The following is a 17,315-nucleotide window of genomic DNA, read 5'->3' on the forward strand; positions in this document are numbered from 1 at the left end:
AGATTCAAGAGGCGTACACTGTTGCAACTAAGGCAAAGACAAAAAAAAAATTAAAACTGAACAAAGACAAAAATGGTTTGCAATTGGTTGCCTATAAAAGTGGTTTCCTTAAGAACAGAAATCCAACACTCATACATCCACAATTATTCATCTAAGGATTGGCTGAATGGAGATATGATAAATGCTGTTTATAGTATTCAAAATATGAAGGCACCTCTTCATTTTAGACCAAGCATGAAGAGGGAACACCATTCTGAAGGAAACATTTGAGCTAGCAACAGAAGTGGGACTGGTTGTGTTGCATTTCACTAATCTGGACAGCTGATCCATTTCCAATCCAAGTCTGTTTGGCTGGTAGCCAGTGGAACCATCTACAATCAGTGCCAACGTGAATTCATTTAGATATACGACTGCCTAGTCACAGCCTGCAGGTGGACTTGATACTCAGTACGATGTGGTATGGTGACATTAAGGCTGGAGAGAGGAGATATTTGCCTTTCATATAGGTCAACAACAATCTAAACTCTCTCGAATGCATAATAATTGATACAACTGCCATGCTGCTTGCTAGAACTGGAACATTGAAAACCATCAGCTTTGACCAAATGGCCTCGAATAGAGTGTTACTGGTGGACTGATTTCAATGGGACCAAGCCACAGACCAGCGTCAGTCTTTGGAATCAAAGAAAACATTCAGGCTAAAAAAATAAAATAAAATAGAAAAAAAAATTAAAATAAAATAACAACTTTGAAAAGGCAGCTGAATACAAAATGTAGAGACCAAGCATTAGTGTTTGTAAACTTCTCTAGTTCCTACAAAAACGGCAATTAAATAAATACGATTTCTTAAAAATATAAATACCATCATTAAGTGCTATTCACTAGTGAGTGCTTTTTAGTTTTTTTGTGTAGAAAAATATACACTATTATTTACATCTCTTTTCAAAAGCAAGCATGATAATTCCCTGTCCATAAAAATAAAGACAGATAACAAACATGACTTTAAAAAGACTGAATACCAATACAATACAAATAAAAACATCTTTTTCCATAGTAATTGCTATAACAACAGGCCTGGTAGAAGTCAATAACTTCTGTGTAGATTCTGTTCAAGGGTTAATTATGTTTGGTTGTCTCTGCTGTTGTAATTTGGAACTTTTTTTTCTTTTTCTTTTTTTTTTTTTTAGAAAATCCAAGCTGTTATAATTTCCAAATAAATTTAAACAACAGCATGCAGAAATATGCAGTACTACTGTCCATATATTTCTCAATGCTCAAAATCCATGAATAACTCTTTCTTGATCATGGATTTTGCCCACCCCTCAAAAAATGAATGATAAACATGTGACTGTTAAAGCACAACAGTAGAATTCTCCAGTCCCCTTTGCTGTCAGTCCACCAGAATCTCCAGCTGCCAAGCTTCCTCAAGGCAAGAAGCTTTATCAAATCATTAACATGTCTACATAGCTACCTAGTTGACAGACTTAACACTCAGTCTAAATACTCTTGTAGCCGTCATTCTCAACACAAATGACCAAACTAACATCTGTTTTGTTTTGTACAAATCTACAATTTCACCTCCCTTTCCTTTGCACGTCTCTTCTGTTCTTTAAAATTACCAAAGCTCCCCCTAGTGTTTTGCACCGGTACTGCTTTCACCAGGCTGCTCTGGACAAGTTCCTGGGCAACCTCCTATATACAGTGTCTTCCATAAACAGCAATGAGATTTTAAGCATCCTGGGTAGGGGAAGGTTCCAATTTATTGTAAGCTCTAAAGGCATCTGGACACATTCTGACAAGATGTGTTTCAATAACAGATGACACCAAGAGAAAAAAAACAAACAGGACTTTCTGCTTTTCTCTTTCCATTGAAATGACTGTTTCCTTCAACAAATTGCACTTTGGTGTAAAACGGGACTCTTGAACGGGTTCTTTTTGTTTTTGCTTTTTCTTCCATCTATTACCTTCCAAGGAATGACAAATCTTTCTAGAAAATTAAGGGGAATGGGCCAATGTAAAAATGAAAAGGAACTTTTTACCTTCCAAGTGTGTGTGTGTGTGTGTGTGTATAAACGGTTAAACTCGCAATTCTGTGAAGGTGCTAGCTAAACATTTCATAGCTCACCTCTCAAGCTGAACCCACCGCACAAGTAAACCAAACAAAAGGAGGCACAATAATTTATTTCTCTTTAAACAATAGGCCCCCTGCTCCAATGGCCTCACCTGCATATATAATATGACCCACTATTGCTCCATCTCTGGCCTCTGCTCAGCCAGCACTAGCAAGCCAAAGCCATGCTACAGCTAGTGTCCTTCTGCAGTTGTGGCCCTATGCTGAAAGGGCACACTGGACACCTGTAATATAGCTAGTGCCATGGCCAAATTACTTGTCAAAACACCCTCCTGAACATCACATAAGAATTAGATGTGGCACAACTACATGAGGGACATGTTAACCCCTTCAGATAGGTTGGAGGAAGGGACATCAATTGAGGAACTTGCGACACTTCTTGGCGCCACAGTTACATGGCAGCTTGTTGTTGGCATCCTCAATGGGAAACTTGTAGTCATAGGTTAACTCCTCCCCGCAGTAGATGCGACGAAAGGCAAAGATGACAATGTGCTTCTGGCCATCCACTGTGATGACACGTGAGTAGCAGTTAGGCTCACAGGAATGGTTGATGAAGCGGGCGGCATTGCCATGTACCGTAGCATCTACTACCTCATAGTCGTCAATGCGGAACATGTAACAGCCAATCCCCTGAAAGGAGAGAAAAGGGACATGTGTGTTCTTCACTACCTATACTATTCTATTTGATAACAGCTAATGAAATGTTTTAAAGTTCAACATTCACACCCACTTTTACTTTCTGTCTCACCTTGCCATCATAATATTTTTCCCGTTTGTCAGTGAGCACTGAACGGATGACATTGCCTGAATACTCAATCACCATTTCCCCTGCATCGATGGGCCTCTTGCAAAACAGACCTCGACCGTGGATGGGAGATCTGAAGGGGGAATAAAGAGTTTGGAGAAATGAGCTGCCTAAATGTAATTTCATAGATGTGGTAGACTATGAGCAAGAGGCCAAAATGCTTTGTTTTGGCCAGCTCTTTCACACCCATCCACTTTTTATCTTCATGTTAAACAAGTTTGTGGGCCAAATAAAATGTTAATGACAGCTTGTGTTGAGTAAACAAGATTGGCTTTAATTTAGTAAGTACCTTTTTGTAATGATAAATAGAAATGAGAATGTACATTGAATACAAATATTAAGTGGGCTAATCAGATCACAGTGCATTACCAAAATGTTTTCAGGTAAATTTTGATGAAACAGAACAGAAAGTGAGATGGCTGGAGTGACAGGAACAGTTATGTATGACACAGCCCAGCGTTAGGTCGATTTATCCTCTCTCTAGTATCTGTCTACGATAATGGTAATAAAGTATCACTGTTTTAACCTGTACACCCCAACGGTGTCCTTGGAGGTGGTTTTGAGCTGCTTGAATCTAACTGCCAGGGGTAGCTCCATGGAGGCACGTCTGCAACAACAGCAAGATGGGTGACAACATTTATTGTATGGTTACCAATGATTTGGACTAAGTAGTTGAGAAGTCTCTTTAACAAAATTACATTTTGTTTATTTAGGGGGAAAAGCTTTTGAGTATGTTCTGACTACAATGTAAAGAGAGGCTATATGTATCCAGTTACAGACCTAGCAGTCCTAAGCAACCCTTCCTCCTCTTCCTCTTCATGAGGCCTGTACTCTGGGGGCTGGCGGTGCTTGGAGGCCAGGAAGTTGAACATATCAAACACAGATCTCCTGAACAGGACACAGGTGTGGCAGATAAGAGTCGGAAAAGGATACACACACACATACACATCACACACATACATACAAATTGATAAACCTACAGTTACTGACAACACATTCCATAGCAGGGGATGCCAGACAGCTTAGCCATGCAGTACAAGGATATAAATAACATTGATAAGAACATGAGACTTTGTCGATCCTGACAGAAAGAGACTTTTTTTTCCACTTGCCAACCCTGGGAAGGTTGGAGTGTGCAGGGTTGGCTTAAGAACACTTCAGTAAGGCAGGCACTTGCTGTCACATCACGGGAGTTTAAACCTGGGCCCTTTGGTCAGACAGCACTCCTCCCCCTTGCTCAATACACCAGTCACCAATATGTGTGTGTGTGTGTGTATGTCCCTCCTCTACCTGTGGTGCACCTCTGCACGGGCTGAACCATGGGGGTTGAGAGGAGGTTCATTGGTCTCCTCAGGCTTGTGGAAACGGAAGCGGTAGCTCCTACAGTGTCTGGAGCCATACAGCTGCTCCAGCAGGAAAACTACTGCTTCATGGACGACACCCAGCATCCTCAACCCATTCACTCCTGTGAGGGGAATGAGACAATGAACAAGAATTCACAATAAATTACCAATTCGTTCAAGGTTACTGAGAAGTACATAGTTTGAGAGGGAGAAACACTGACTGGTTTTGACATTATTTATTTTTTAAATCAAACATTTAAAACAATTTGGATAAGAATTGTGTTTCAAATGTTATTGTCACCCCATTGATATTGAGAGGCTAACCTTCAAAGGAGAGCTCTTTGAGCCTGGCATTGGAACGAGCCTGTTTCACTTTATCAGTCAGGGATTTCCAAGCCTCTGTATATGGGCAGAAAGAACCAGAACAACATAATTTTTCATCAAACTTGTGTTCAAATGCACTTCGACCTAGTTTGGTTGATGTAGTCTAATCAAGTAGGGTTGGGGAAAAAAGTATTTTGCCAGTGAAATTTGTTTGTGTCTAATGTAAATAAAGACTCACATTTTTTATTATTTGATAATTAAGAGAGCTGATGTAGCGGATGTTTTCTCTTACCTTCGATACTCTCACAGCGGATGTGGAATCCATCTTCACTGCAGATTTCAAAGATGATGCCCTTCTTGGGTTTGCTGTCCAGGGCTATATCCCTTCCATTACCTTCCTGGTCTGGGGGAGAGGTAACAGCTAGGGACCCCGGTCCCCCTGCCCCACCAGATATTTTGTCCTTCTCCACAGCTTTCCCCATTAGAGCAGGTGTTTCAGAGGCCTTTGTACCGAGGACACTGGAACCAGCAAGATTAAATACAAGTTTGAAGGAACTTGCCTGTCTTTCATTAGCAAATAAAACATAGAAATTAGTGACCAGCTTGTCTCGAAACTTCTTTACCTTTTGTTGGGCCCCTTATCTGTGGCCTTGCCAGTGTCCATAGGTTCAGGAGAGCACAGCTCTCTTGACCTGCAAAAAGAAAACACGAGTTGACAATAAGTGCATATTCAACGTTAAGTATATTTATCATTTTCTCTTTATGTTATGAATGAATGAATGAATGCCTTTATTTGTCATTGCACAGCTGTACAACGAAATTAAGTGCAACTCCCCATTGGTACAGATTAAAATATAAACAAACCCCAATTCCAAAGAAGTTGGGACATTGTGTACAACGTGAATAAAAACAGAATACAATGATTTGCAAATCCTTTTCGACCTATATTCAATTGAATACACTACAAAGACAAGATATTTAATGTTCAAACTGATAAACTTTACTGTTTTTTGCAAATATTCACTCATTTTGAATATGATGCCTGCAACACATTCCAAAGAAGCTGGGACAGGGGCAACAAAAGACTGGGAAAGTTGAGGAATGCTCAAAAAACAACTGTTTGGAACATCCCACAGATGAACAGGTTAATTGGAAACAGGTGACTGAGTGTCATGATTGGGTGTAAAAGGAGCATCCCCGAAAGGCTCAGTCATTCACAAGCAAGGATGGGGCGAGGTTCACCACTTTGTGAACAACTGCGTGAGCAAATAGTCCAACAGTTTAAGAACAACGTTTCTCAACGTACAATTGCAAGGAATTTAGGGATTTCATCATCTACAGTCCATAATATCATCAAAAGATTCAGAGAATCCAGAGAAATCTCTGCACGTAAGCGGCAAGGCCGAAAACCTATATTGAATGCCCATGACCTTCAATCCCTCAGGTGGCACAGCATTAAAAACCGACATCATTCTGTAAATACCATGCAAAGCAAAAGCCATATATCAACAACACCTAGAAACGCCACCGGCTTCTCTGGGCCCGAGCTCATCTGAGATGGACTGATGCAAAGTGGAAAAGTGTGCTGTGGTCTGACGAGTCCACATTTCAAATTGTTTTTGGAAATCATGGACGTCGTGTCCTCCGGGCTAAAGAGGGAAAGGACCATCCAGATTGTTATCAGCGCAAAGTTCAAAGGCCAGCATCTGTGATGGTATGGGGGTGTGTTAGTGCCCATGGCATGGGTAACTTGCACATCTGTGAAGGCACCATTAATGCTGAAAGGTACATACAGGTTTTGGAGCAACATATGCTGCCATCCAAGCGACGTCTTTTTCAGGGACGTCCCTGCTTATTTCAGCAAGACAATGCCAAGCCACATTCTGCACGTGTCACAACAGCGTGGCTTCGTAGTAAAAGAGTGCGGGTACTAGACTGGCCTGCCTGCAGTCCAGACCTGTCTCCCATTGAAAATGTGTGGCGCATTATGAAGCGCAAAATACAACAACGGAGACCCCAGACTGTTGAGCAACTGAAGTTGTACATCAAGCAAGAATGGGAAAGAATTCCACCTACAAAGCTTCAACAACTAGTGTCCTCAGTTCCCAAATGCTTATCGAGTGTTGTTAAAAGGAAAGGTGATGTAACACAGTGGTAAACATGCCCCTGCCCAAGCTTTTTTGGAACGTGTTACAGGTATCAAATTCAAAATGAGTGAATATTTGCAAAAAAAAGTTTATCAGTTTGAACATTAAATATCTTGTCTTTGTAGTGTATTCAATTGAATATAGGTCAAAAGGATTTGCAAATCATTGTATTCTGTTTTTATTTACGTTTTACAAAACGTCCCAACTTCACTGGAATTGGGGTTTGTATAGATACAAATTAAGGATCGACCGATTATCGGTCTGGCCGATTATCGGCTTGGATATTTGTCATTTTTCATATTATCATTATCTGCATATTTTTATCGGCCAGCCAATTAAAAAAAAGTCCGCTGCGCAACATGCGCGCTTCCAATGCAGCCTTCACTCTCCTGAAGCACTCTCCTGAAGCACAATCATCCAGGAGTCAGACCACTTTTCTAAGGTAAGAGGAGCATGCCAATGCCATAAAACCCACTCGGTTGGTAAGAAAAGCATGCCATAACGTTAGCAACAAAACGCACTCTGTAACATTAATTTCTCTATCCCTCTCACACGCACACACCAAAGAGCATATCGTCGGTCCGACATGAACTCGACAACAGGTTGTCAATTCAAACAGAGAACACACTTTCCACTGCTGTACTTAACCTTCAAATGTAACTAGGCTAAAAGAAAAAAAAGCTAGTGTGTGACATTTTAGCTACATACAGAGTGTTATAGTCAGTGTTGTGCATGAACACGCTATAAGAACGACGGTCGTTAAACGTGGTATCATGTACAACCTATTTACTTGTCATATACAACATTGTTAATCCCAGATGACAAGGTTGGGTGGTAACGCGTTGTTATAAAAGCGGTGGTCATTAAATGCAGTATCATGTACAACATATTTTGATGTCATATATGTGACAGTACTTTAGATTTAAGCTGAGATCGATTTGTTTTGGGTGACTGGTTCATCACCTTTATAAATTCAGTGATTTGCATGAAATATATGCCTTCTAGTTTAGAAATTACCGTGCAGTAAGACTTACTGCATGTCTTACTGCATCCCTGCATTGTTAACACATGCATCGTTAGCCGAATTCCATGTGTTTTTATGCTAGTTACTGGACAGCTCGTGCTCGCCACGCAGTGTGGGGTAGCATAGACCGGTCGCATGCTGCTGGTTTAATAGTTTTCTTTTATGAATGTGGAGTCTAATAGTTTAAAGTTGTTTTTGTTTTTTGTTTTGTCTTCGATTTAGTTGTATGTAATTTCATCCATCCATCCATCCATTACCCGAACCGCTTATCCTGCTCTCAGGGTCACGGGGATGCTGAAGCCTATCCCAGCAGTCATTGGGCAGCAGGTGGGGAGACCCTGGACAGGCTGCCAGGTCATCACACAGGGCCGACATACATACATACATACATACATACATACATACATACATACATACATACACACACACACACACACACACACACATTCATACCTAGGGACAATTTAGTACAGCCGATTCACCTGACCTGCATGTCTTTGGACTGTGGGAGGAAACAGGAGCACCCGGAAGAAACCCACGCAGACACGGGGAGAACATGCAAACTCCACGCAGAGGACAAACTGGGACAACCCCAAAGGTTGGACTACCCCGGGGCTCGAACCCAGGACCTTCTTGCTGTGAGGTGACCACTGAGCCACCATGCTGCCTGTAATTTCATTATTTCTTTAAATTTGTTCGAAAGAATTCCACTCAGATTGTTACATTAGATTGTTGTCAGATAGTGCCTTGAATATCATGCACTTCATTTTCATCTTTTTCAAATATTTTCTATTACACATATGTTTATTTAAGGGGCGTCCGGGTAGCATAGCGGTCTATTCCGTTGCCTACCAATACGGGAATCGCCGGATTGAATCCCCATATGACCTCTGGCTTAGTCGGGCGTCCCTAAAGATACAATTGTCTGTGTCTGTGGGCGAGATGCTGGATGTGGGCATGTGTCCCGTTCGCTGCACTGGCACCTCCTCTGGTTGGTCGGGGCGCCTGTTCAGGGGGGAAGGGGAACTGGGGGGAATAGCATGATCCTCCCATGTGCTACGTCCCCTTGGTGAAACTCCTCACTGTCAGGTGAAAAAGAAGCGGCTGGCAACGCCACATGTATCAGAGGAGACATGTGGTAGTCTGCAGCCCTCCCCGGATCGGCAGAGGGGGTGGAGCAGTGATCGGGACGGCTCAGACAGCAGGGTGATTGGCCAGGTACAATTGGAGAGAAACAGGGGGGAAAAGCAAAAAAAAAAAACCATGTTCATTTAAAGCCAGCCTTATGTTGGGGTTTGTGTTGCTGTAAATTTTGGCACAATTTTTTTTTTAACATTTTCCGCAACTGAATATCGGCCCCAAATATCGGCTATTGGCCGTCATAATATACCGATAATCGATATCGGTATCAGCCCTGGGGGAAAAAAAACAAAACAAAACATATCGAGTCGACCCCCTACAAATAGACGCACATTTGCAGCACAATCAACATCTTAGTCATTAATCTTAAGAGCTTTGAGAGAAATATTTAAGAGTTAAACAAATGAAATTATGCTTTGAGTCTTAACATTTTCACAAATAAATTATAAACATCTTTGGTGCTTAAAACCATACAAGACTTTATGAGCTGAGCTAAAATTAAAATGACCATTCTGGTGCTAATTCTGTCAGGAATATTTAACTAAGTGATAACAGAATTTCATGCCATGCAAAGATTTAGTTATGTTCCTTCTGGGCTAATGGGAATGGTCTACAACGATCATGCTTAATACATTTGTCAAACTTCGATTATCATTTGTATGCAATTATACATATTTCTTAAACACATTACATTAAAGAAACCAATTATAGTTGTGAAACTGTGTGATATTAACATGTCTCACCCTTGGTTTAATGAAGTAGTTCTTCGCCCTGCATTGCTGTGATGTTCCTCTGCCTGGCAAGCCTTCAGCTTCTTCCCACTGATTTTGTCTGGACTCTGTCTGCTCCTCTTGGTTTTCTGCTTGCCCTTTTCTGGTCCTGACACAGTTACTGATGCTGATACAACTGGGGTGGAGTTAGGCTGCCTTTGATCTGAAGACCTGGAAATGGGGTTGATTCTAGAGCTTTGGCAATGTCCTGAGGCCTTGGTTTGGGAGAAAACCCCAACAACATGTCCCTTGTTAGAGCTTGGGTTGGTGGCAGAACCAGAAGCTAAAGTTACACAAGCAGGCGTGTTGTTAGGGCTTGAATCCAGGGTCTGGGATCTGTTAACTGACTGGGTTTGATGTTGGAGAGGGCCAACACTGCTGTCTGTCTCTCCTTGCTGACTGACAGTCATGCCAATGGTTTGTTGTGAGGGCAGGACACAGATGTTGCTGGCAATGGATGTCTGTCCAGGGGAGCTTAGCTGGGACATCATGGGCGCTCCACCTGCTGACTGAAGAACCATTGGCTGATCAGACAGGCCCAAACCATGAGGACCAGCCTTAAAGAGGAGGTTGCTAATTGGTCCCGGAATCTCAGTAGAGCTGAGAACAGGAGTGGAGAGAGAGACAGATCCTGAAGCAAGAAGACCAGTAGTTCCACTAGGTGGCACAGAAACAACATTCAGCACTGACTGGTTCGGGTTAAGACTGGAGACGGTGCAGGGCAGAAGGTGAGTAGAGGAATCATGGCCCAAAATACCTGGCTGGGCACCAGCAGGTATAGGCATCCGCTGCTGAAGGAGAGTAGTAGGCTCAATGTACATAACCCCGCCAGATTTTGGCCTCTTAATAATATTGGGTACTTTGCGTTGGGAGGTGGAGATGGTGCTTAACTCAACAAGCCCACCAGGCTGGCCAGGGATGCTGGCAGTTATCTGAGGGGATGACAGGTTGATGAGGGTCATGTTGTGAGGGTGGCCCACATCAGATGGAGCTAGAGTAGGCTGGCTGCGGGAGCGGGCCAATTTTTTGGTCTTTCTTGGCTGAAGACGAGAAATTGGTCTCTTCTTGCCATGTGCAGAGGCCAGCACAGCTGGGGATGAAGTAAGGGTGGAGGGGCTGGACACTATGGCGACATTGGGCCCCAACTCGCGTGGCCGTCCAGCCTCTGAAACCAGAATTTGGGACTGGTCATGGGGCTGGGAGGGCACCCCAATCAGGAGCCCTGATGTAGTGCTGGGAATGCCAGTCTGAAATCCTGTCTGGGTAGTTCCTGTAAATGTGTGGATCTGAGGGTGATGGGGCATGGTGCCCAGGACTTTTCCTCCTGCAGGGAAGATTGACTGGCCTGTGGAAAGGCCTGTATTTAGACCCGCCGTGAGAGTCATGGAGCTCAAAACTGTTGGAGAGTTGGTATCCATCACTCCTGTGGCATTGATTTTTTGGGTAACACCATTAGGGAGGGTCTGAAGCACATAAAGGGGCCGGAATTGCTGATTGACGACAATAAGCTTCTCAGGGCCAGATTTGATGTTTGCTTGAATGGCAACCTTGGCCTGCGAAGGCCCTGGGCCTGGCACTGGGCCCGGGCTGGCTGCTGCTGCAGCTGAGGCAGGGAGGTACTTCTGACCCTGAAGAGGGAGGGATGGGGAGCTAGGCAGACCGGGGGTTCCAGAATTTCTTGCTACATCCTGGTTACCTGGAGGCTCAACCACTTGCCCAACGGCAGGGCTGGGGATGAACTGTTCTGGTGTCATGTGATCTTCCGTCACCTGAGTATCCCTATTTGCTAAAGCTGTGCCCTCATGCTGGTTCTCAGATGGTGACACACTTGACCCTCCTCTCTTCTTGTCATTACCCTTCTCAGTACTGATTGTTTCTGGGTCAGAGGTCAATCCTAAAATTGTGCGGTCCGTGTTGTCTGAAATTAGACTCCCAGTAGTATGATTCTGACTACTACTGACAGTGGGGCTGCGAGTGGTCAGAACAGAGAGGTCAGAAGGCAGCTCCAAAGGAAGATCATAGGGCTCCTCTACAGTTATAGAACTGCTCACACTGCTCTCCACTACCCCTCCACTCTCTGTGCTTGACATTGGCTGGGGAAAGTCCTCAAACAAGATATCCTTTCGCCGGTTGACGTCCACACCAACATAGCCCTCATCCAACAGGAGCTCTGAAGAGGAGGGCTCAGATTGCTGACCAAGAGTCTGCATGGACATGGAGGGTGTGTTGAGGACAAACTCCATTATATCTGATGGCAGAATGTTACCACAGTCGTCACTGTTGTTGTTGTCAGAATCAGACTTAAGCAGGTCTGTGCTGAGGGATAGCTGGGCTTCTAGGGGATCCTGACTTTGACTCTGTGACCCGGACTTAACTCCCGCTCCAAGAGGGAGACAGTTATCTTTCTGGTTCTTTCTGCCTTCGCGGCTGTTAGTGCTGCCCCCTCCTGCAGCTGCTCCACTACTGCTGTCAGCCTCCTTGCCCGAATCATGGGACTCAAGTTTCTCAGTGTGTCTTTCTCTGCCTCTCCTTTTTCCAGTGTTCTTGTGGGAGTTGGAGGAGGAAGTTGCTGTAGTGGTTGTGGTGCTGGTGGTGCAGATGCTAGCATCACTCTCTGAACCATCATCCACACCATCAAACTGGCCAATCTGCTGCTTGGCCAAGCTCCTGTTATACACAAAGGAAAAAAGTTAGGTAATTACTGGAAAATATCTAAGAAATAGCATTTTGACAAGGAAAAAAAATGTAAGCAAATGCCTACAAGTGACCAAGAAATGGATGTCACTAAGATGATGATATGCATTCACATACATGGTGTTCAGCAGGTCTTCTCCAACACTTGCTTGTCCCTTCTGTTGCTGCTGCTCTTCATCTTTGAGAAAGCGCTGAAGCTGGGAGCCCCTACCCAGGCATTGGTCTATTCCCTCTATAGAGGGTAGTCCTCCGCCTGGGTTGATGATAGTTCTGGTGAAATTGTAGTAATAAGGATCTTTCTCCCTATGTTTCATCCCACCCACCTCATCTTCTCCACTGTCGCCTGAGGAAGAGGAGGTGCTCATATCATCGGCTCCATCCACCTGCCCCTCAGCTGACCTTTTGCTTCCACCTGTCCTCCTCTTAGCAACTCCCCCACTGCCATCGCCACTGCCATATAAAGGGAGGTCTTCTTCCCCGTATGAGCGCACGCCATAGAATGGAGTGAGGCCATAAAACATATTGGAGCGTGCCCGAGCACTGCGTCGAGGGTATCTCCGCTTGGCTGAGCCAGAGCCATCACTGTCATCCTCCTGGTGCTTATCGTCCATGTCTTTATCATTGTCCTCATCTGGCTCATCACCCTCATCCTCAATGCATTGAGTATGGAGACTGTGGTGGTCTTGGCAGTCGCTGCCTGAGGGCTCTTTGCACCGTTCATCCTCTTCTGGGTGTGTCTGGGAGTCAGACTCAGAGCTGTCACTGCTGCTGGCAGAGGGGGAGGAGAAAAGGGTGGAGCTAGCAGACCGGCGGGTCCCCTGGCCTGCAGGAGAAACTGTGGTGGTTGTGGTGGTGGGGCTGCTAAAGCTGCAAGAGGGGGTCCTGTTAACATTGCTGGTCCCGTTAGGGTCAGTCTTAATGTCAGTCATTACAGGGACTACAGAGGGAGGTTTTCCAGGCCTCTTTTTGTCTCTGGAGGACAGTGGCAGTTGATTAGTCGTTCCTTTAGAGTGAGACTGAGAGAGGGCTTTCTGTCCTCTTTCTGGAGCCAAACTAGACTGCTGCAGCTGTAAGTTTTCCAGGCTGGAGTTGCTCTTTTTCTCGGAACAGGAGAAGATTTCTCTGTTCTTAGTGGATGACCTGTCTCCTACCGGTCCCCCCTGCTTCTCCACGTCAGCTTTTCCTTGGGATTTGGTGCTGTTTCCCAGAATGGGAGGCTTGCTGTTGCTGCTGTTACGAGTGCTAGCGGTTTGAGTATGTGTATTGGAGAGACCTGTAGCTTTAGTATTGTTGTTGAGAAGGGAGCTCTTATTGCTGGTGTTACTGTTATAGAGAGTCTTCTCTCTGTCGCAATCTTTCAAAGCCTCTTTATTTCCTGCCCTTACTTTGGAGATTTTGTCTTTGGCTGCTAGGGCTGCAGGCAAGACCTGGTGCGAGGAGCTTCGCTTGATGATATCATCATCAACTGATGCCCTACATGACCAAAGTGGTTTCAAAGCAGCTGCAGGGGCCGGCCCTAATATGTAGTCATGTGACTTCCGTGTGTCACTCTTCTGAAATGAAGACTGCGGCGAGCCAGATTTTCCAACAACAATCTCTTTATGGAGAATGGCCGGCATGGATGTCCCAGTACCTGGTCGGCTTTCTTTCCCTGGGATGAGTTTGTCCTTGGGCTGGATACTATTAGAGGTTGAAGAAGACCGCTGGCGAGGCAACAAACTCAGGCCGGCTGAGACATCCTGGTCTTTGCTTCCCTGTTTCCCCTGCTTGTCTGCTTGCTTGGAGCTGCCACTTCTCTGCTGTCCTGTGAGAACAGCAGTGCCCATGGGAGGTGAGGACTGGCCTGAGCCTGCAGGTGCCAGTCTGGGACCCTTACTCTCCCCTCCTGCCTGTTTGGATTGACTGCTGGTGCTTCTGTCTTTCCCTGAGCCAGAGTCTCGGTTTCTCTCTGTGCTTCTGTAGCTAGAGTCTCTAGGGGGTGGTCTGCCTCTGTCAGAGTCTCGACTGGAAGGTCTGCCTTTATCTTGGCCAGTGGCTTTTCCTCTATCTGTATCCTTGTTGTACTGTCTCTGCTTGTCTAAATCCTTAAGCCCAGCATCTCTGTTGAGTGGCCTACCTTTTTCAGTGTCCTTATAGTTTGGATCTTTACAGGAAAGTTTGCTCTTGTCTGTGTCTCTATTACTTGAGTCTTTGCTTGCCTGTCTCCCCTTCTCAGTGTCTCTGCTTGCCTGTCTACTCTTCTCGGAGTCCCTAAAGTTGGGATCCCGACTGAGTTGCCTTGCTCGTTCACTCTCTTTCACACCGGGGTCTTGACCCAATGGTTTTCCCTTCTCTGGCTCTTTGGAGGGTAGCCTGACCTTGTCAGAGTCTTTCTGTCCAAGTTCTCTTGTCATTCTATTCTTTTCAGAATCCTTGGAGGCTTGGTCTCTGCTGAATATTCTCCCTTTGTCAGTGTCCCTGAGGCTTTGGTCTTTGGATGGTGGTGGTCTGTTCCTGTCTGTGGAGGATAATCTGCCTCTGTCACCATCCTTCTGGCTTGAATCTTTGCCATAGTGTCTAGCCTTCTCTGGGTCTCTGGCAGGGGAGGGAATGAGGGGAGGGGGTGAGGTGAGAGGCCTTAACACGGCCTGTGATGGGGAGGTCACTGCTCTCTGACGGTTGGACTGGTGGGAAGGAGGGGAGAGAGAGGGGGTACTGTGTCGTCTTGAGGCAATATTCTGCATGCTCGGGTTCAGCAAGGGATCTCCTACTGTCACAATCTCATGGCTTTGGGACTGGGTGGAACCCCCTTGAAAGACAGAATGCCAAAAGTTAATTTATGTGATATACTCAAGCTTAGATGTCATTAAATTATAAATATTGGCAGAGTACTCTCAACTCATAGGGACTGGCTGCTCCCTAGACACTCCCACTATAAAAACAATCCTATAACGTAAATGCTGCAAAAATGACTAATCAGGAAGGAGGCTTGTATAACTGTACGTTTTCCACCTGTAGAGGGCATGGGTCTGGGGCCTGGTAAGCGCTGACAGGGTGGGTAGCTGGGGTGTCGGTTCCTGGTGTAAACCCTAAGTTTAGGGGTGTTGGAAGGAGAAAGGGCATCAGAGCGCCACGGGGAGTCAAATGGATCTGGAAAGTCTTTATCTGAAAACAGGAATGAAAATGCATTGCATACCATGGCATGGAATTTAGTTTATAATGTTTTTCCTTCACAGCAGGTAAACATTCAAACACAGTAAACTTAATGCCGCAATCTGTGACTTCTCCATTAACGAGTCATTATTTTATCCATTTGAAACTTGATGACCATGTGCTGATTCTTTTGGACAGGTAATCAATATTACTGGAGAACAGTGTTCCATTACTGTTCGATGTAGGAGGCAGCAAGAAATAGACCCACTGCAAATGATTTTCTAGGACTACAGACGAGGTGTAACAGCCATTGTCATGCATGTGCAATCAGCTCAGCATTTCACTTTTCCCACCCTTGTATAAATGGGATTCTTGAACCAAAGCTAATACAAGCAGTCTAATGTATTACAAACTTCAACAAACTACATTACAACACTGCTCTAAAGTAATATTGATTCTGTCCAACAGAAGCATTACCACATGAGTATCGCTTTTCAATCTTTATTTTTGCTGGAGTTTCCAACAAGTACGTTTGCCACTGTACCAATGTTTGTCCTACCCAGTCAAAAAATTCAGCAGCGGTATATGTAGAATGGGAAGCGTCTCCAACCAAGGTAAAGATGACTCCATGGACCAGATGAATAAAATAAAGATTAATGGAGAAGAGTCATGGATTTCCACTTTAATAGTGCAGCCCCAATAATCTCTGGGTTGTGTTTACCTGGTAATGGAGGGGGACTGTGTGCTATGGTACGATTCTCCTCTAGGGCCAGGATTCCCTTCAGATCAGAGTCTACTACTGGTGGGTGACAAACAAGGATTCTACAGGTATAAACACAGCGCTTACGGGCATCTAAAGTACTCCAATACACCCTGGAACACCTGGGAATATAGACATTAGGGGGGGGAGAAACAAATTTGATGAAATGAATTTTAATCTCCATGCTTCCTTAAAGCTTATGGTCATAAATATACAGATTTAGAGTAATAATTGCAATACTTCATGTAAAAGGAAAATAAATAGCTCATGTGGAAAAACTGGGAGAAAACTCACTGATATCCTATTGGGAAGAGTTTGTGCTTGCAGTCAGAGAGTTCGGTCAGTTTCCCTAAGCAATCAATAGTCATTGATCCTGCAATGACAAGAGTGTTGTTTAAATCAGCATTCAAAAGGCTTTTGGATGCACAGTTAAGGCCAATTCCAAGTACCTGTCAGCTACTGTAGATCCACCACCATCAGACTTACCTATCATCATGTGTACATTCTCAGGCTCCAGTCCTCCCAGCCACTTCCTCCTCAGGCTGATGCCCTCTAGGTCCACCAGGATCCTGCGAGTCACCTCAAAACCAGACACCATCTGGAAGAATCAAAGGAAACATGGGAGTATTTGATGTTTGCTCATGTAAATCCATGAGCAAAATATCCTCATATTTCAGAATGGATTACGCAATTGGAATACAAGGTCACAAGAAACTCTTTGGTTCAAACCAACAATAAATAACAAGCTCTTTTTACTTCGCCCTTGATGAGGTCCCTGTGCCTTGGGCAATAGACCTTCTTGTCCTCCAGGAAAACACACTGGCACTGGCGTGCACACATGAAGTGGTAGTTACTGGGGCAAGAGGTGAGGCAGCAGCCCACCGTGGCCCCAGGCCTCTGACACTTCTCACAGCGCTGGGGAAAAAAGCATATTTCAAACATTTGTCCAATCAGTCAATTATACAGTTTTGAACATTCAACATGTGAAACATCATGCCTTCAGATAAGTATGGTTAACACACCAAAGGAAAGTATGAAAAATTCA

General features: G+C 44.5%; 1 protein-coding gene across 1 annotated transcript in view; it reads right to left on the bottom strand.

Moving 5' to 3' along the window:
* Positions 1 to 615: 615 nt before the first annotated feature.
* kmt2a (lysine (K)-specific methyltransferase 2A) overlaps positions 616 to 17,315 on the bottom strand; it is a 56,160-nt gene continuing 39,460 nt past the window's right edge. The window contains exons 20-35 of the mRNA XM_056283214.1: positions 17,027 to 17,185; positions 16,757 to 16,868; positions 16,565 to 16,643; positions 16,232 to 16,392; positions 15,370 to 15,516; positions 12,496 to 15,166; positions 11,454 to 12,351; positions 9,658 to 11,387; positions 5,227 to 5,295; positions 4,896 to 5,122; positions 4,604 to 4,678; positions 4,227 to 4,401; positions 3,717 to 3,824; positions 3,463 to 3,543; positions 2,880 to 3,009; positions 616 to 2,761 (exon numbers count right to left, since the gene is read on the bottom strand). Of these exons, the coding sequence (XP_056139189.1) occupies positions 2,486 to 2,761; positions 2,880 to 3,009; positions 3,463 to 3,543; positions 3,717 to 3,824; positions 4,227 to 4,401; positions 4,604 to 4,678; positions 4,896 to 5,122; positions 5,227 to 5,295; positions 9,658 to 11,387; positions 11,454 to 12,351; positions 12,496 to 15,166; positions 15,370 to 15,516; positions 16,232 to 16,392; positions 16,565 to 16,643; positions 16,757 to 16,868; positions 17,027 to 17,185 (7,098 nt within the window). The 3' untranslated portion in view covers positions 616 to 2,485. The remainder of the gene's footprint in view (positions 2,762 to 2,879; positions 3,010 to 3,462; positions 3,544 to 3,716; positions 3,825 to 4,226; positions 4,402 to 4,603; positions 4,679 to 4,895; positions 5,123 to 5,226; positions 5,296 to 9,657; positions 11,388 to 11,453; positions 12,352 to 12,495; positions 15,167 to 15,369; positions 15,517 to 16,231; positions 16,393 to 16,564; positions 16,644 to 16,756; positions 16,869 to 17,026; positions 17,186 to 17,315) is intronic.

Source organism: Lampris incognitus, chromosome 7 (assembly GCF_029633865.1).
Source record: "Lampris incognitus isolate fLamInc1 chromosome 7, fLamInc1.hap2, whole genome shotgun sequence".
Lineage (NCBI taxonomy): Eukaryota > Metazoa > Chordata > Actinopteri > Lampriformes > Lampridae > Lampris > Lampris incognitus.